This window comes from Mya arenaria, chromosome 3 (assembly GCF_026914265.1).
Source record: "Mya arenaria isolate MELC-2E11 chromosome 3, ASM2691426v1".
Lineage (NCBI taxonomy): Eukaryota > Metazoa > Mollusca > Bivalvia > Myida > Myidae > Mya > Mya arenaria.
The window spans coordinates 3,717,973-3,739,953 of record NC_069124.1 but is presented as its reverse complement, the minus strand read 5'-3'; the positions used below and the strand labels follow the sequence as shown (position 1 = coordinate 3,739,953).

The 21,981-nt window shown below is 33.3% G+C and overlaps 1 protein-coding gene across 1 annotated transcript in view; it reads left to right on the top strand.

Annotated features, from left to right (window-relative positions):
• Window positions 1–13,952, top strand: part of LOC128228133 (transmembrane protein 272-like) — a 37,203-nt gene extending 23,251 nt beyond the window's left edge. The window contains exon 5 of the mRNA XM_052939257.1: window positions 13,773–13,952. Within this exon, the coding sequence (XP_052795217.1) occupies window positions 13,773–13,952 (180 nt within the window). The remainder of the gene's footprint in view (window positions 1–13,772) is intronic.
• The last annotated feature ends 8,029 nt before the right edge of the window (window positions 13,953–21,981 follow it).

The following is a 21,981-nucleotide window of genomic DNA, read 5'->3' as shown; positions in this document are numbered from 1 at the left end:
TAAAACCGTGTACATGTACGCAGATTACCAGTTGAGTTCCACTTATGCTGCTACGTTTGGGTTCATGTTTCTTCTTTTTGTATAGACATGTTGTCAAAAATGCCAATCACATCAAAGGGCATTTTGTATCAATGCTGATTAAATTTCTGATCAATTGCTGATTATGTTGCTGATCTCACTCGCGCGTTGGTTTATATTTTTATTTGATCGTATACTTGCGTTGAAAGGTTACAAAGTTACGTGATCGTTTTGTTTGCTTTGCTTTGCAACGAATAGTTTTGCCGTACATAAATAGGACGATTTCACATGCTGAACTTACATCGTTCTTCGTTTTGGTGCTAAAACATTGTGTGGCAGCCTCGTAACGATATCAACTTCATCAGGTGTATATAATATTTATGAGTTGTCAGTTAAACATGAACATTACACATATGACTCCAATATACCATTTGTATGAGCTTTTGAAATGTTTTAAATTGATGAATACATTTACGTTACAAGGGACGCTCTCAATGAAAAGGGGATGCTACAGAGATTTTATAAATACCTAGCATTTACATTTCACATGCAGATGGGATAAGGCATTAATTTATACCATATTTATAAACAATATTTGGTTATGGGAACCTTCATAAAAATGCAACTGTAAGAAATAAATTTGGTAAAATAGATCACTGTTTTGGAATAATTCCAGGAAAAGATATTTCAAAACACATTTTACATATAGTTAGAATAATCATTACAGTTTGCCTGTCTTTGTTCGCTAATGAAATCGCGATATTGCGGTTGAAAATGGCTCTTTGCAAACATTGTCAGTCAAATACCTTATTTATCATATATGTACAATTATATTTATATAGGAGACATTATATACATTGACAGTTTCGTAAAAATGTATAATGAAGACAGCTTTATGTCATGGAAGAGAAGTGGGCTAAATAATGCATTGGTCTTGTTTAAGTTGACCATTCAAAAGCGTTTCTTAATTCCCATTTATAGCTTCATAATATAATTTGATACTTTCAACCTCACAAAAGAGGCTTGTCGATCAATAGTTTTAGTGACGTAACATTTAGCTAGGCCAAGCGCTTTTGACACAGTCTTAGAAAACAAGGTTATTAATTCATTTCTGGACAGTACTTAATTTAGCCAAAAGCGGTTGACCAGGGTCGACATATTTTGATCTTCGATAGAACTTATTACGATATGAGATTAACAAAATGATGGAAAATCACTGATCAATATTCAAGTCTTCGGGCCATCCTCAAGACTCGATAATGCGGTTGACTGTTCCCGCCTTTTCCGAATGTCCAATTGACACCTGCCGGTAAACCATAATGAAGCTCTTCTGAAAAAAAACGGTATGTCATTTTTAACCACTTCGTAGGTAGAAAGAAATGATGACCACCTTAACAGAAATAAATAATATAGGCGAGAGGACAATGTGTTTCAGTAAAAAATGACATGTCTCATTGTCCCCATTTCAGACAGACACGTCTGGAAAGCGAAAGTACTTCCCTCTTTTCATTATGTGTCTCTAAATACCCCTGGCGATAATTCCAATTTGCCACAGTGTGGCGTCGTTATTTTCACTCGATACAAACCCATTGAATGCTTGTCAGTCAAATTAAATGTAAAAAACGTTAAAATAGCATGGCTTTAATGAAGAAGGAAGTTTGTTTCGTTGTTTTAATATGTCTCCAATAGTCAAGAAGTTATGAAAATATACAAACAGAATATAAACTTGACATTATCCATACGAAGGTCAATGTGAATGAAAAGACACTCATCAATAACAACAGACCAACTATGACGCTTTAAACTGTATTGGTTTCTGTAAAACGTATTTTGAACAGTTCTCAAGTCAATGGCTGTGATCGTTTTCGGTCTTGTAAATCAGAACGTATCAGAAATTTCAAACATTTTCAAACACACGCTGATGTATTCTATATGTTTAACAAAGATCTTGAGTCACAACCCAAGTACAAATGAGCAAGAAGGCCAAAAACCTCGTAGAGTGTCACAAATCTGTTCCAGTGTAGGGTTGAGATTTAAGGTCAATGAGACATATTAAGAAGGGAAGTAAATGTTATATTTTTTCTGACTCCTACCGACTCATGGATTTTTTTGTAGATGATATAAGTCTAATCTCGTTAAGAAATGATAGGAAACAACACTTGTAAAACGAAAGTCCTGATATTTATTCGACAAAAAATCCCTTATAATGTTTTACTATAACATTTTCATGCTTACTAAACCAATTTTATTTTTGCATTTGAAATGACCGTTCCAATCTTGTCATGATGTATGAAGCCATAAAAAATTTATATACTTGTAGTATTTTATTCAAAATTAAAAAAAAAAATGCATGGAATAATACAAACGATCACAACTAAAAAATATATTGACAGGTGATAATTTTGTTATTTTCAAACGTGTCATCACGTCTATGTATCATTTTACGTTAAACTTCATTGTGTATGTTCTAGCAATACGATGTATATTTTGCTTAGGAAAATTATGTGTTGTCTTTTGTTTATATTTTGGACCACTGAACATTCCACTAACTTTGCTATTATTATTTTCCCGTCTGACCCAGTGCAATTAAAACCCTTTCAGAACATCCCTTTCACAAAACTTTAAATATTTTATTTGAAGAATTTATGGAGCGAGTGTCGGTGTTTTATTGAAATCAAATTTCCTTTATATCATAGTGTGAACGTCATATGGCCATAAATGATGCTTTTATTTGAATAATAAACTGTCATAAATCATAGTCCTAATAAACAGAAATGAACAATGTCTTCGACCATCCTGTCATTGATTTGCAGTTGTAACGCATCCAGCGGTGCGTTGTACTTTAATTTAAAGACGCGTGCTGATTATGCATGGGCTTCGGCCCTTGTGAAAGTTTAAGTCGTGTTAGGTTGTAGGGAATAGTGAATTTGTATACCTACACATTTCAGATATGGGTCTTGTTCTCAATAGGGGAAATAATTTAAACGAGCACGTTTTGCAAGTTTTATGACATATTCTCAAATTTGAAATAAGCCATCTCATTGACCCTTTGAATTTTTCTTATATTGCTAATTATATAATGTCAGAATAATGTTTGTATTAACTTGATTAAGAAAAACAATCGAACTATAGTAGAGTTATTATTGATATCGCTAAGGTCTCGATTAAGAACAAACAAAAATCACCTGATTCGCCCCGCCCAAGCCCATCTTTTATTGCACCTTGTAATGTCAACAATGCAACAATGCAAAAATGTATTCACCAGAAAGCATCATTTGGTACTTAAACACCCGACATTAAATTTTAAAGCTTTGATACAACGTACAACGTATTTGGTAGCCACGTATTTTTGGCATTGAGTTCCCAAAACTCGGCTTAAGTTTGGTAGGCACAGCAAACACTGAAAACTTTTTTCAAGTGGTAAAGGAATGCTATGATAACAATGGCAATTATTTTTGTAATACAGACGGACAATTGAACAAATCAACAATAGTGCATTGGTCATACTCAAATTTAGATGTTTTGAATTCAGAATACCTATAAAACATGTGAAATACGCTTTGGTATGCAAATCCCCTGTTTTACGTTACACATTATCACAAATCGATTTGTGACATTCGTAATGAAATAAAATGCGGTATATTTTGAGTTATTTCGATAAGTGAAAAATGATTTTAGGTTATTCAGGAAATTCGAATTTACAATAACAGTGAGCTTGCTTATGACAAATTGATATTATTTTCAGCGTATATGCATATACTTTGCTTCTAAATATATTACACCCATTTTATATTATTTCTCTATCATTCTTTTCACATATTTGTTTTGCATTTGCCATATACCGGCCACAATGTCACGATTTTTTTAAAGTAAAATCTCAGTCTCAGACTCAACTATTTTTACCACACAAAAACATAGTTTGATTCAAACCTTGTATGTTACAATTTTAAAAAAAAACTCATTTTCTCATAGAATGTGTAGATAAAAGATTTTTCAACTATAATTCAAAGAAAAACCTATCTGGAGCAAAGATTAATCTTTGGAATCTTGACAAATTTTTATTTTTATTAACTTGTTCTATAAGAGAAGGTGTTTTAAAAGTTATTAAAACATTAAATATTTTTAACATTGGTGTCATGTGGGACAATGAGTTGAGACTGAGGTTGAGAATTGACTTAAGTATTTTTATGATATTGGAGTCAGATAGATAATGAACTGTATATAGGTTGATGTATTTACATGTACAATCACCGATAAGAGGAAATAAAGTTATCCAGATTAATGGATATATGTATTTAGTATCAACCCTTTACGAATAAGGCTCACAGAGGAAAGCGCTTCCTTTTGATTTTCCACTAACTTTCTATAGGAATTCTGTCGAATATGGACAATGAACAGTAAACAGTGAGGTAACTATCTCAATTAAGAACAAATAGTAAAGCCATATGTTCGCAGTAAAACTGAGGTACCAAGGCGAGAGAGAAATGGAAATCACATAACGTCTATACTTGAATTTTATTTCTGGTTTTTCAAGAAGAAGATACATCAAGGCAACATAAAATCTACAATACATGTTTGCTGTATAACCCTTTGCAACTAATTGGTTTCAGTGTGCATGGCATTGTTGTTGTTTCAATGACAATACCTCCAATAATGATCTACATGGGTTTGATAAAGAGATGCTGATTCTAAATATACACTAAGCCGAGAGAAAAATGGATTAAATCACCTAACGTTTGTAATTTTATTACAGGTTTTTCAAGAGGAAGACATTAAACCAACATCAAATACAGTACATGTTTATTTAATAACTCTTTGCATATAATTGGTTTCAGTGTGCATGGCAGTGTTGTTGTTTCAATGACAATACCTCCGATAATGATCTACAAGGTTATTTTGTAAAGATGGTTATTAGAAAATTTCACCTCATTCAATGCCACCGATGTCTCCATACGTGTGTATACCTTTAATAAAAGTTCGAAAGCAAATGTGTAAACTACATTGAACGTTCTGCTATTACTGTATGGACAATTGATTTGATGTAATACAAGACATAAAGACAGGCATATATCACTCGCCAATAGATATGATTACGGAAAAACGGCCTCGTTGACTAGTCTTACACGATTGCATGGATATTTCCTTAGCCGATTCTTCAGTTTATCCCATCAATTGCTCGTGATAGTGTAATGCAAAAGACGTTTTGTCAGATAATGCCGTCCTTTAATAAAGCTATAATTACTGGGAAGAAATTCTCAGATTTTGCCATGAGCGTTTCTTTCCATGAATACGCCGTTTTCTACAGAAAAAAAGGATAGTGAGGTCGAATCGACATTGAAATATCACTGTCTTTTGAATACTGTCACGCAAACATATGACTACATAACGTTATCATTACCTTTTCTTGTATTTCAGACAATGAATTTTAGTCGTTGTGGTTAAATAAATTAAAGTTGATTCTGGCGATATTATAGTCAAGTGGTGTACCACTTTAATTCTTCCTGAAATTCATGTCTGCATTGATTTGACGGTTGACACCAAATTCCACTTACACACCATTTTTTACCAATATAGGGCCATAACCCGAATAGTTGTTACAGATTATATCATTACCTTGTTGGGTGGCTTCCTTATCATTGGACAAGTTTGACATTGGGGCCATTTCATTATACTTCCCAACGTTTTTGCTTTATTGGCAGGCAATGTAACGCAATTTCTTTATAATATATAATTTTATATAAACAAAGTCACCAAAGTAATGTGTCCTTCAATTTGAAAACTATTTTATCACTCTTGATAACTATTTGAACACTTTATAACTATAATATTTTATGTTTTGGGTTTTTCATTCAAATTTGATGATGGTTAAGCAGTGGCAATATATGGGGCAATGTTGCTTCAGAGTTGGCCATGGCGGCGGTTGCGATTACGCTTCAACACTTATCTATAAATGTTCTGACAAATGTGAGGTTGGTTTAAACAATACGGGTTGTCGTTAACTGGTTATACCTCCCAGTAGTTACATACATTACGGCGGTAGCCCTAGTAGTGATCGATAACGGTATATTTATCTCTATATAGTGTGTGTCTTATGGCAGTGTATGCCTTTCGTTGAATCTAAGGCTGTGATTGTATTGTGCCTCAATATGTTTTATTTCATATTTTAACTGTACTATTTAACTATTATAAACACTGTCATGTATAATTAATAAAAGAAATGAGAACCAATCGCACCAATTGTAAATATATAATGAAATATGTGTTAAAATTTGAGTACTTGTTTTCTTTCCCGCTCATATAAAAACACTTAACCAGCAATCTGGGAATGACTTAAAAAGTTTCAAGAACAATTGCATCCAGATGCGTTTTGATTAAACCCTTGGGTTGAAGATATCGGCCGATTAAACCAGTATAATTCCGAGACAGACTTTGATGAATTGTAAACTCGACCAGAAAGATAGAGAAACCACATGGCATAATATTGTGCCGCATAATATGGTTGTGCAGAACAAGGTTTGCAATTTTATAACAGCTGTTTTGGATGTTTGAAATAACATGTTTCGTTGTCCTGTTATGCATGCATATCTGATTTGTTATACTTCGAACAAAATTTAAGTTTATCCTGCTTTAGAAACAAACTGCATGAATAGCATTTTTATCTGCTAAGGTTCGAACGTTTGTTTCATACAGTATGTTCTTCTGACCAACATATTTGTGTTGAGAGTTTATATATTATTGAAGAGATCGCATAAAAATGCGGTCAAATGTTCAAGAATTTGCAAATCCAAGATGCCATTGGTGCAAAGCGTCTACCGTCACTGGCGGTTTAAATATAGCGTTGTGTGTAAAACAAGCATACACTTCCTTTCATGAACGGCGTTTTCTTAAAAACAAGCACATTTCTATCAATTTGGTTTTGCCTTGCTACATCCCCTATCGGTAATTTAACCTGGCATTATGGCAATACCAAAATCAACACTAATATATGTAGCAATCACAAGAGTTATTCTGTTTAAAAAATCAATATACGTTCAAAAGTGCTTTACAATACATGTTATACACAAAAACAAAACAAAATCAAACTATTAAACTACAAATTCAGCGTGACTACTCTTATGTACCATTTGGGAACACATATTATATAAACTTACATTTTTGTCTTTGACATTGAACCTACATACATGCCTTACCTGTTTCGCTTTGCTAAAGCTATGTTTTGTTAATCAAGTTATGTTGATTAGCATGTGTGCCAGGTTGTTTGTTCGGTTTACCACTGGTTCGTCCCTGCTGGGGAAATTATAAACATCAAAACATGTCAATGTTTTACCTGATTGAAGGATTTTATCATATGCGTTTGTATGCTACTAGCGAACAAGTTACTGTACGTTTCATGCGGCCATCAATATAATTAATAGACGAGCTAGTGCATTATTTGATTAACTAACCGCGCGTTTTCATATACAGGTTTTGTTGGCTTTGGCCTGTGGTACATGGTATTGGTGCCGTTAAACTTTATTGGCGATGGTTATCTACTTCAGTGGTTGAAATTAATCATACAATAGATACAACTGGAAATATAAAAATGAACATCATATAAAAATTGAAAGAGTAAATTATAATTCATCATCAATACAGAATCTCCTCATTATTTACTGTGTAAAATTATATATACTGTCTTTTACAACCTTGTTAACCCTGCTCGAAAATTGTATTTCAAATTATATGTTTATATATTGAAATTCCTTATAAAGCGCGCCCGTGTAATGCGTAAGGTCAATGTTGTAATTAAATCGGAAACAATACACACGGTACATACAGAGAGAAGTGGGAATTAAGCGACAGCATTTCTGCATTAAATATTGAGGTTTTATTTTCAATTTATATTAAACAACTAGTTGATTCAGCAAGAACTATACAAATGACGGACATATGCATATAGCAAGTGATGTATCTCCGAAGTACTTTTATTGCTTACTCATAACTAGTTTCTAGTACATTTCACAATAGATACGGTCATCAAATTAAAAACTATTATTTATAGAAGTTTTGTTCATGTCTTCAACATTTTGTAACGTATACAATGCTTAGAGTATTGACCTTAATTTGGATTGTTGTTGAAACATTTTTTCGGCACATAAACGATCAATCACAAAGAAAGAAAGACAAGCATTTTGAAAGCATAAACTATGAGTTGCTCTCTATAAATCAGTTTTTGTTTGCAAAAAGGAGATCAGATAAGAAAGGGGCTAGGTTCTATTTGGATTTTTCTAGAACATAACTCATAAAGTATATGAAAAATGAAATATATGCCTGTGCTATAAACGGAAACATTATGTTAAGGACGTATTAGCTCATCTTTGTCGCACAGTTAACTTATGACGTCATGGGACATTGATTTATCGCATCTGAGCTGAACAAAGACAAATTCACATGCAATATTTTATTTGAGGTCTTTTCTTTCTTAAGTCGTTAGTAAAATGTAAGTTTTTTTTTGTTCGGTGTACAAAGAAAATAGTGTGTGTACAAAGCAATTACTGTAAATTGTCGTTATTCTCGAAATAAACTGGTTACCTTAAAGACCACTTGTCGTAAATTGAGAGCTTTTAACGGTTCTGATCAAATTAGGTTATAATTGCATCACACGTTTCTTCTCACCACCTTCTGGCCTTGCAGTATAACATTGGCTAAGCAGTGCGACAGAAAATGCCTCTTACTTTGTCGTAGTTGGTTATCGGATTTTCTCTCAATCCTCCCCGCGCGTCCTATATCACTGAGCGTCAAGAAAACGCCAAGCGTTTTTCGTAGCAATAAATTAATTATGGAATTCCTGCACATGAAAGCACGACATGACTTAATTAGGATGGTGGATATTTAATAGCATTCGGTGGATTTAATTTAATGCATTGTGGTCAATGAATTTCGTTCGAATCAACAAAGAATTTGTGCTTGCATTAATTGGAGTTTGAAATATGTATGTGCACAAAAAGCGATTTTTGTGAGGAAAGGCACCATAAGACATAGAACACAAAAACAAACAAATCACAAACAAGAAACATGGAACAACAGCATAAAACTCCACTAACAGAGTGCATATATACTATATAAAATACCAGGTATGTTTGTCAATGAATGTTAGGTAACGCCTTGGAACGGTCAGTAAAATATGAACCTACTGGGTGTTTAAAGCATGCATTAACTTGAGGAATCATAATAATAAAACAAATGATAATAAATTTATAGGTTAGCCCCAAGTACTTCAATGATTAGGGATCCCGACTCTATCTGCAGACGAAGGAATACAATTCAGAGTACCTAATGCAAACAACTTTTCAAAGATACGATGCACTTATTGTATTAAACTATGAGCATAACAGTCTGCCTTAGCAAAAAAAAAACGTTTTAAGACTGTGTGGTCATGAGTATCATAAAAACAGCAACATTGTACTAAAACTGGGAAAAAAAAGAAAACATTATTAACAATAAAAACAACATGCATTAGCTAAACAATTTTTCGATATGATCACCTATGTAAATTTTTTAGAGAAAAAGCCGTTACATGCCGGAACTTTTCTAGGCAGCAAAAGACGGTTCTAAAGATAACTTGAAACTGAAAATTTCATAAAATCTAAGGACTGAAAGTTTAGTTATGTAAGTATGCTATATTCAACCTTATATTTTGTTTGAGAAATTCAGGAGTCAATTTGTTTGTAACTAAATCGATGTATAAAGCTTTGAAAAGTCGAAAGTATTAGGCACTGAGACCGTATATCGTCTTCTTTCAAAATAATTAACTAAATCTAAAGAATTATTGATAGACCAAAAGATATTTATTCACATAAACTTTGTTACAGTATTTTTCACATGAAACTTAATAGTAGTTAAGCAGGATGTAAGTAAAATTGAAACCTGTTAATTAGAGCAAGAAATGAAATTAACTATAAATCCTGATTTATACGGATATTTATGCATCTCAGGTAACCAGTTTATTGTAGAAGTGTTTTAATGATCATCATTCAACACAACTTGAAATGTAACATTATAATCAATATGATTTTTAATAACACTTTGTTCGTCAAGTTGGCAAGGAACGTCACTTGTAGAAGATTGTATAGTTAAACTATGATTACATTATTAGCGGCTTTGTCAGCTGGTACTATACCAGTTTTGTATATATAGATTTGATATCCATGATCAGCTTTGGAGTTATCGAAATCGACTTTGGGGGGAGGTCTAATGGATTATTGTTAAACAATTCTATTTTCTTATCTATTCATTAGAATATTTTATTCATCCATTGTATTAAAAGTTGAAGCTCGTCAAGCGTTCAATCCGTCCGCAAGCATGACTTCCGGTCAGCTTCCACGTTTGAGTTTCCCTCTTCACCCGACACCTCTTCACCCGGTATCAAGCGTTTAAACCTTTTGCATGACGCCCGACTAAACCAGAGGACGCCGGCTGGGAAAGTGGATACGATTGTGGAAAGGCCTGATCTAAGGTAAGGTTAAAAAAGTTAGGTAGGGTAGGTACACAGTTTTGTTTGTTGTTTATCCAGTCCAAATATCAAAGCAAGTATCAATACACAGTAATTTTAGACCTAATGAAAGTAGGATTTTAAAGCAATTGCTTCATTTGGAGATTTAAGTTAGGGTACTTATATAATCAAATTGGACTAGGCAGATGCGATGTCCACATATTCATAATCAGAAAGCGTGAGGTCCAACTCTTTTATATCTTATCGCAATGTCAACGTAAAAGATGGATAGAACAATCCCTTAAATAATTCAATGTAGTAGTGTTGGCTTGGCCAGTTGGAAGAATAACTTATAGCCTTCATCTGTTACTAGATATACTTCTTTGCACCTTGTATTATATGCTTAAATATGTTAATGATCATGTTCGTTTACTTGATGGACAGCTGTCAAACGCACTAGCAAGAAACAATCAGGCTTGCAATATCGCAATAAACCGTCACTATGACAGTACCTCGCTTAATTATAAATATGCGGTTGATTTGGTTCCAATCTAGAGTTGTGTCTAAAAATTAACTTTAAGACACCTTATAGTACTTCCCTGTATAAAAAATGTATTTCTTTCGTGTATGAACACCATATTTTAAGTCGTATACATAGCATACTCTTGTCTTAGTGACGTAAGCTTGTATCTAATTATTGTAAGCAAAACATAATTAACATATACACACGCGGTAGTGTTTGTAACCTCTTATGTATTATGTTTGTTAGTCCGTTCTTCTAAAAGCCGACATATTCAGCTTGCTCGTCCCGTAATGCTTAAAGAAAGGTAAATGTGACCAGACCGCACAATAATGTTTGCAAAATGTGCAACAAGTCCACCTTATTGAATAAAGAAGCAATAATATATTCCTAGAAAAATGGGCCCAATTTAAAAGTAACGTCGTGATTTGCATTAACATTCATTTTATTTGATTCTAGACATGACAAAACATGCTTACGATTCTAAGCAGTTGATCGTCTATCTTTTCAGTATGAATAATGTATCTATCTACTTATCAAAAACTTGTGTATGCAATACGAGTGTATATAACAAGAATGTTGATGCATATGGCATCTGAAAATAAAACAAAAATCATTTCTGGTCATGATCATGAATACTCCATAACTAAGTTTTGCATTTAATACAAGTATTAGTACATGGTTACCATGCTTGAGTACATTATGGTCAGAACAGCTAGTATCGTTTATGTAGCAACTGTGTGTTTTTGTGGCATCGTGGCCAACTTAAACACAATCTATCATGATAAGTCAGTTTGGTGTAAGAGCCAAGATTAAAACATTTCTGGCACCAGCGTTCGTATTTGTGTCCCATTTTGCATGGCCGTTCATGAGATCTGTTTCCTGGAGCATCTGTTTATACCGCATTAATACAAACTTTAATAAATTGAGTCAAAGTAATCTTATGATACTTTCAAGTGGAACAAGTCCTAATAAATTTGTTCTATTTCTGAAAAAAATCTGTTGGCGGCAATTACTAAACATACGGCCATTTCAATCTAATCTCAATAATTGAAGACTTTCAAAAGCACACGAAATATTAATGTCTGGACTTGTTAGATTATGAGAAAGTTTTAACTTTTATATTTTACCGCTTCCACTTCTTTTCAGTACACCATCGCCTTTAGTATAACTTAATGGTCATTTATCCTCATGTGCACGTCGTCTTCATCATTAGCACATACACATACACATTGTCATACATGAACGTATTCCATATGGATTATTAAAAAGCGATAAATTGACTAATAATCAATTATTATTGAACCACAAGCATGTGCAAACATTAATACAATTGTGTGTCTCAAAAGGTGCAATTCGTCGAAGATAAGGGCCATTTCTCCCCTTTAAACAAACAAAGTCAATGATTAACAAGCACGTTAACGTTGTCAGATGAGTGAAAATGAGTCCAAGCTGTCTATTTCTCTGAAAAATGAACGTATAAAATACGGAAATATTAGAAAATTAAACACAAAACTGAACATGAACAGAACAATGAAAATAAAGTACGCCTATCGAATAATAATTCTTAAGCATAATACTTGTCCAAAAAATTAAAACTACCCCCACGATATCACAGTGACTGCTAATTAAGTCACGGCTTCAGAGTTGTCCTTGGGCCGTTAATATGAAACATTTAAAATTATATTTTTTCAACCTAGTAGAAAATTACTTGTTTTCTAAGTTGAAATTACAAAGACACTAATGATGGTATAACCCCCAAAATATGAAAATTAGTTACAAAATTGCCTGAATATTAAAAAGATATGGAAAAATGTCGTACAAAGTAAGGTTGACGATAACAAATATACATTTATATTAAAATTGCCAAAACATTGAATAATGAGTTGAAATATCTCAGTTAGATGCTTTTGAAATATGGCTCTAGGTATTGTTATGTATATACATTGTGTGTATCATAGAATCAGATCCAACACAGATATGTTCGCATATAATGGTTAAAAAATAAGCTTGCTAATCTGCTTTGTTTGTATGTTGATAAACAATTTCTAGCAGCCTTCAATAGAGGGCCGTTGTATACTATGTTTGCATACAGATTGGGCAAGTATTCAACAAATTAAGAACATTTTGTGCACATAGGAAAATTGCATTAGCAGAACTTCCACCATTACCCTGACTCAGAAATCGTGAATTATGAATAACTGTGTTGTAAGCGAAATGGAAAGCTTCTCACCAAGGTAGCCAAGTTTCAATTTTCTGCCTGGTCAAGTGAGAAATGTGGTTTCTGGTCACAAATCCAAACAAATGGGTCTCCTCCGGGAGATTTCTCCCACAATATAAGACGACCGTCTCGCGTAGCATCCTGCCCACGAAAATGGTTAATATAATGTTGTAATACTTTTTCACAAACGTTGTAAATTGAAAAAAGTAACAACTAAAAATAATAATATTAATTATTCAAACATATGTGCATAATCTAGTTCGATCATAACATGTTTTGTTTAAGGTAGCAAACAAAACTCATTACTGAGAACTACTTTCTGAATATGTAAATGTTTGGACACATGTTAACCGGGCCAAAATGCAAGAATTTTCTAAAACTTACTACAATATTTAACCTTTTTACACTGTCAGTTCTGCACCAATCAATACTACTGATGATAATTTAAATATGCTACCAAGGGGAATCAGAAGGGAGTGAAATTTGCTTTTTGATTTAAAAGCAAGCCTTACGACTCTTGTCAAAATGAAACTCTATTCCAGTGTATGGGTGAAGGACGGCGGCTGATGCGGACGGAAGGCATTCATGATGACGGGAAGGTCTACACCACCTTCATGTTTCAGGTCCGGGAGGCTGGAAAGGAGGCCTGTAACGTCTTTCACCTCAGCTGCCAACTTGCGAATATCATGTGCAGCTCACGAAAGGCAATATTATCGTGTTGAATTGACAATATTAACACATGGTATAGGTTAAGATTAATTTTGTGTTCTGTCGGGTCAAATTAACGATACCTAGGTTCAACATTGCTAGTATCCCACACGAATTACTTTTCAATTATTCTGTTTTAAATTATATTCGGACTGAAAGCTTGTGACATGGAAGTCTTGACCTAGTTTCTCGAAACTACTGTTAAAAATTGATTTTTTAACGTATAACTCAACTCAAACTTAACCGGAATACAACTAGCATGTCTCGAATCAGAAATGATTTAACCCTATTACAACAACATATTACACAAATAATGATGATATAAATTTGATTACTAATTCAAACAAAATTTTAGACTAAATATACTATAATACTCAACTGTTTTATGCACAATAATTGACCTTATCTGATACAAAACAACCGATCGCATTCTTAAACAGTAATAAAGGCAAAAACAAAATATATAAAAGTATTTATTTCATTTTACCTTATGCACTGGATTTAAATAGTGTTCACAGTTCAGTTAGTACTTTTCGAGGTACTAGGGTGAAGCATTTGACACACTGTCGCAGTAAGGCGAAATGTTATTAATTATGGAACCTATAGTGCCGCTTACCTATCGGGCTTGCAGTTTGTATTCAAGATTTACAAGTTTATAAGACTTGGCTAAATATTCGAAAATTGAAAACTAATTGAATACTATAGGATGTTTTTCAAGATGATGAAGCCCTCCTTTCTGTTTGTTTTCAGTGTGTGTTAGAGTGTTTGTTGACGTTTCCATGGCAATACCTCTAACAATGATCTCAATAGGATTTTAATGTGTTTTTTTTATAAAAAAAAAACAATTCAAAAAAGCATTTCATACTATAGGGACAAAGTGCATATTGTATTACATGCCTCCGATATTTCGCTCGTGTTTGTACCTTGAAATTGTCAATTGCCGTATAATCAAACAAAATAATTTCTGTACATCAACAAACAGAGAATGGTTGTGAATATGTTTAGTATTTATTGAGGAACCGCATTCTCATCGACAAATGTTCTAAGATCAAATCGTGTTTGAAATGAAAGTTCCCGTCGGAAAAATTAAGAGCTTATCTATTTAATTACTTGGTATAGGCTAGACCAAAATACAATTTCACAGATAATGCAGTTCTTTAATGATGCTAAAATTACTGGAAACTAACTCGTAGATTGTGCAGCGGGCATATTATACTTTACTTATCTTAACTATCCACAAGGATGAACTGTCAATACTACCTACTCTTGTAAACCTTTTAATATATTTGGACAGTTATAATGGCACGCAAACATGATGGCTTTATAATATTATGGCGCCAAACCAAAAAAAAGAGTCAGAAATAGTAAATGACGTCACACAAGCACTTTTTAGGTTAATTTAACTTATTATATGTGCATTTTTCTCATTTTCATACAGTTTTGCAGAAAGGTATTTTCAGTGTACATTTAAGTGTTATACAGAGCTCGTGCTACTCGACGACGCTCGGGACAGAATAAGTTACCTGAAGCTATCAGTTATTTAGCCAATTTATACAATCATTTGTTTTATAAGTTGAGGATCAAATCAATACGGGATAAGGCATTAATATCATACTTATAAACAATATTTGATAATGGTACCCTTTCTAAAAAAAGGTATCTGTAAGAAATAAATTTGATAAAATAGATCACTGTATTGGTACAATTCCAGAAAAAAGACATTTAAAAACACATTGTACATATTATTTGAATAATCATTACAGTTTGCCCATCTTCATTCGCCAATAAAATCGCTGTTTTTCGTTTGAAAAATTAAAACTATTTCTCAAAAATGGCTATAATAATGATATAATGAAAATCAGTCAGTTATTTTTCCTGTATGCGGACGTGACAAAATAGGTATGAAAAAGGAAACCAAAAGCAAAACGAAGTATTGAAAATGACCATCAGTTTATTTTTTGATCTGGTCGTTGAATAATTATAGTTAATTAGTAAGCCTTAACCCAGAGAGATTTGGACCGTGCCTCAAACATGTGCTCGTAAGTCATTTTTTTTCAAAAGAACAATATTGTATCTGCTTATGATATAAAACATATGTATGATTGTCACTTGATATGAAAATAAACTAGGGATGCAAACGAATATTCGAATATTCGATCAAACGTTTGGAATTCGAATGTCAAAATCGGTATTCGAATATTCGAAAAAAAGAGTATTTATACTAATTCTCAATAAAGAGAATAAAAAACCTTTTGCCTTCAACACTATTGTTGTTTATAAAGTCTATTGTTTTGTTTTTACAACGACTGGCCCCCAATGCCAGAGGCGGGAATGTGATGACAATACACTAAACACGTGTCATATGTCATTTAGGGACATATCGTCGGGTACTGTAAAAAGCCCCTACTTTTACAATAACTGACTAGGAATCGGCTTTAACACCAATGTTTTGTCTTGGCTGCAAAATAAGCAGTGCAATATAGCTGAAATCGCCATGGTGATACGAATGCCATGTGCTACAATAATGTTGTTACATATTTATGCCTTAAACTGTTTTCCATGTTTCGATACAATGTTCTTGCTTTGAATTGTTAATGTATAGTATAGCGTTTTAGGATATATTTCCTCTATTGTTGAACACTGGATGTGTCAAATCCAGATATGTTTTCGTTTTATTATGTTAATAGTTCCCGAGTTGGTTTGGGTTTTCCATAGTTGGCAGCGGAATTGAAATTATTTGACTTTGTTGTTTGTCCGTTTATAATGTATTGTTTTATTTCTTCCTGAAAATTGCGAATTTCAAAGGCTCATTTGGCGAAAATCGGGGTTCGCCGTGCGAACTGGTTGCGACGAAGTAGGGTTAAATTGCCCCGGCTATTACTTAAGCGAATAATAATAGTAGTTTACTTCCAAAATATGTATTACGATAATCGAATATTCGAATATTCGATCGAAAGAATTATCGAATATTCGAATATCAATTTGCCATTCGTTTGCATCCCTAAAATAAACCACTACGTATATTTGCAATGAAACGAAAGCACTAGTCTAGAGCAACTTATCTACAAAAAATGTCTGTTTGCAAACATAGTCCGCCAGCTACCTTATTTACATTATATGTATATATCATGTGGAGAAGTTTGCTCATTAATTATTTTTTCTTATATAAGAACAAAAGTGGACTTTTTTGGCAATGTATTGATTCATCTTAGTTTCTATTCTAAATACAAAACATACAATCATGAAAACAAACACCATTTAATGTCAGTCGAAATATAGTATTATAACTATAATTTCATTTTCTACCTGGCTCAACCTATTTCAAAGGGTTATCGCGACAAACAGAGGGAGCAATTCGCGATGTTGGTAATTTAGCATCCTCGTACTAATTCACGTCCTGTACCCGCAACGGTTCAACCGTATATTATAAAAGTAAACTAGCACCTCCGAAAATACCAAATTTATTGATGGTAATATTGATTTATAAGATGTTAGTTATTTTTTTATTTTCTTAAAGCGAGCAAAGCAGACTCTCAGACCTTAACCATAAGCAGACTGCTGCATCAAACTCGGTCAGCAGACCCTTATATTTAAACCCAATTACATTCTGTCATACTTTAGCGCCTTTACTGAAATGCTAACTACAAGCAAACTTACTGACTGTTTGACTAACTGACTATAAAGCTATAGATAAGTATTATATTCTTCAGTTGACCACTCAGAAAGCGTTTCTTAATTTCCATTCATAGCTTTATGGTATTATGTGATACCTTCAACCTCACAAAAGAGGCTGTTTGGTCAATTGTTTAAAAGACGTAAAATTTAGCTAGGCCAAGGCCTTTTGACGTGATTTTAGAAAACAAGGTTAAACTCTTTTCTGGCCATAAGCGGTTGACCAAGGTCGAAATATTTGATCTTATCAATTGCGATATGAGTTTGACAAAAGTATGGAAAATCACTGATTTATATTCATGTCTTCGAGACATCCTATATTCATGGTTATGCGATTGATTGTTCCCGCTTTAATCAGAATGTCCAATTGACACCTGCCGGTATACCATAATGAAGCTCTTCTGAAAATAACCCTTTTGTATGTTTAACCACTTAGCTAGAAAGTAATGATGACTTTAACAGAAATGAATTAATATTGGCGAGAGGCCATTGTGTTTCAGTAAAGAATGACATGTCTCATTGTTACAGACAGACACGTCTGTAAAGACAGACACGTCTGGAAAGCGATATTACTACACTATTGCAATTATGTATCTCAGAATATCCCTGGCGAGATTTACAATTTGCCACATAGTGGTGTCGTTGTTTTCCCTCAATACAAACCCATTCAATAATTGTCAGGCAATTTCCATTGTAAATTACCGTATAACAGCATGACTTTAATGAAGAAGGAAGTTTGTTTCGTTGTTTTAAAATGTCTCAAATGGTCAAGGAGTTATGGAAAATGTGCAAAGAAAATACAAACAATAACAAAAGACCAGCTATGGTGCTTTCAATTGTATTGGTTTATGTGAGCCCTATTTCGAACTGTTCTCACTGAATGCTATCGTTTTGGTCTTGCAATTCAGATCATATCCGTGAAGTTCATGTTCAAACAGCAGTTGGTGTCTTCTGTATGTTTAACAAAGATCTTGAGTCACAACCCAAGTGAAAAAATGAGCAAAAAGGCCAAAACTACGTATTTTGTCACGCATTCGTTCCAGTGTAGGGGCGAGGCCAGCGTGTATGTGGAAAACTACATCTTCTTCATGTTTAAGGTCAGGGAAAACTGTTAAAGGAAGCAAGTTATTGTTCTTAGCATATCGGGCTCCTACCGACACGTGACCATTTTGGTATATGGTCTAAGCTTGTTTAAAAAATGATATAGGACAACGACGGTCAAAATCATCTTTCTGCAAAAAACTCCATTATACTCTTTTATTATTACGCATACATACAAATGTAAAGCACTATTTTACAGAACGTGTCTTATTTATTCATATGAAATGATCTTTCCAATCTTAATAATTATGATGTATGAAGCCTTAGATACTTGTCGTCATATTTGCTCGAAGCTCTTGTAAGATTATATGCTTAATTCATATGACACTACAGGTTGGTAGAATTTGCTATGTAGCATACACTTATATAAAAAAACTGTATTTGACAGGTCATACAATGGTTTAACAAACCTGCCATCACTTCTATCTATCATTTTACTTTGAAATCTTCTCTGTGTACGGCCAGAACCAGTACAATTTAGACGCTTTCAGAACATCACTTTCACAAAACTCTAAATATTTTATATTAAGGATGCATGGAGAAACTCTCGGTGTTTTATTGAAATTCAATTTCCGTTCTATCATATTGTGAATGTCATATGGTAATAAATTTTACTTTTCGTTGAATAATAAATTGTCGTTAAACATAGGTTGTATTAAACTGAAATGAACAATTTGTTTTATAAACGATGTTATCGACCATCCTGTCATTTGTTTGCATTGGTAATGCATCCAGCAGTGAATGGCGTTGTTCTTCAATTCAACGACGCTAGCGAAGTACGCTTTGGCGTCGGCCCCTGAGAAAGTTTTTGTCGTGTAGGCGGCAGGGAATAGTGCATTTGTATACCACACAATACACAAAACACATTTTTATGTACATAATTTTTAATGGGTTTTGTGCTCGACAGGGCAATTTATTTTTCTGAAGTAGCACGTTTTTTTGCACATTTTCCCGTCTTGTTGACGAATTTGATATTATCCGTCTCATTGACCTTTTTAATTTTGTTTAGTTGTTGATGATATTGAGTCAAAATGGTTTATGTATAAACTTAATCGAAAAAAAGCAATCCAAATCTAGTAAATGTGATCTTGACCTATGATATCGCCAAGGTCTCGATTGAGTGCAAACAAAGTGTGCACTAGTGGATCGAAAGGGTGGTGCCCCTGATTCGCCCCACCCCCGCCCATTTTAAAATTGAACTGGTTATGTCAACATGGTAGAAAAGGATTCACCAAAAAGCACCATTTGATACCCAAACCCCAACACAACATTTAGAGCATTGCTACGACGTATTTGGTAGCCATGAGAGTTTGGTATTGAGTTCCAAAACACGGATGAAGTTTTGTAGGGACAGCCAACACTAAAACAATTTAATAACGAAGAGTTATAGTATTAACAAAAACATAAAAGGTTTGAGTCGTGTAACTACACATCGATTTTCACTATAACTTAACATCTTATCTATCAAAATTATAGATGACAAAATTGTAAAGAAATGCTAAGATAACAATAACAATAACCGACATAGTTTTTTATTCAGACGGACAATTAACGACTCAGTAATACATTAGTCACACTCACCTTTAGATGTATGAAATTCAGAAAACATATAGAACAACATGATAAATATGCTTAAGTATGCAAATCCCTTAATCTAATACATTTTCACAAATCGATTTGTGACATTCGTGATGAAATTAAACGTATATTAAGAGTCATTTCAAAACGTTTTAATGATTTTCGGTAATTTGGGGAATTTGAATTTACAATAACATTGAGTTTGCTATTGTTAATTGAATATTATTCTCAGCGTTTATGCATAAAATTCACTACAAAAAGTATTACTCTCATTTCATATTTTTACGCTATCATTCTTTCCATATATGTGTTTTGAATTTGTCACATTCTGGCCAATATATCACGGAAATACTCAAGTAAAATCTCAATCTCAGTCTCAGCTTATTTTACCACATAGAAGCATTGTTTGATTGAAAACCTTGTATGTCTATACAATTTAGAAAACACTTCTTTGGAATCTTGACAATTTTGTATAATTAACTTGTTCTATAAGAGAAAGTGTTTTAAAAGCTGTAAAAACGTTTAATAATACACATATATTTAACATTTGATGTCATGTTGTATTACGAGTTTAGGCTGAGATAGAAATATGACTTAAGTATTTTTTTTGTGATATAGGGGCCAGGTCGACGTCATAGACAATAATCTGTAAAAGTGTTGATGTATTTACATGTACAATCACTGAAAATGGGAAATAAAGGGTATCCAGATATGGGCCATATGAAGTAAAAAGTGAGGTTACTATCTCAATTAAGAACAAATAGTAGGTATATGTTCGCAGTAAAACTAAGATTTTTAGGCGAGAGAGAAATTGAATCAATCAGTTAACGTTTGTACTTGAATTTAGTTATTGCATTTTGAAGAGCAAGACATCAAAGCAACATAATATCTACAATGCGCATTTTCTTTTTTACTATTTGCAACTAATTGTTTCCAGTGTGCATGGCATTGTTGTTGCTTCAATGACAATACCACAGACAATGATCCACGTGGGTATTATATAGATATGATAATTCTAAATACACACCTCTTTCAATGCCACCGATTTCTCCATACGTGTGTATATCTAGATACTATGTAAAGTACGAAAACAAAAAGGAAAACTTCCTTAAACATTTGGCTATTACGGACAATCAAATCAAATGGATACTAGACATACAGACATGCATATTTCACTCACCACTGGATATAATAACGGTAAAACGTGTTCGTAGACAAGCCTAACATGATTAAATGAAAAGTTTCTTCGCAGGGTCTTGAGTTCATTGCTCGTTATTGTGTCGACCAAGAGAAAGTTTGTCAGGTAATGCAGTCCTATAACAAAGCTAAAAATACTGGGAGGAAATTCTCAGATTGTGCCATAAGTGTTTCGTTCAATGAGTACGCTATTTTCTATATATTACATAGGAACGGATAGTGAGGTCAAATCGACTTTAAAATATCATTTTGTTTTGGACAGTCATACTGTCACGCAATCATATGACTGTATTACGTTATCGTTACCATATTTGCATTTTGTAAAATAGTCTCGTATTTCACACAAGGAATTTTAGTCGTTATGGTACTTAAAGTTTTAATTGATTCTGGTGATATTAAAATCAAGTTGTATACCACATTAAAATTCCTAAAATTCATTTCTGCATAGGTTGGACGATTGACACTTAATTCAAAGTTAACTTCATTACACTACCA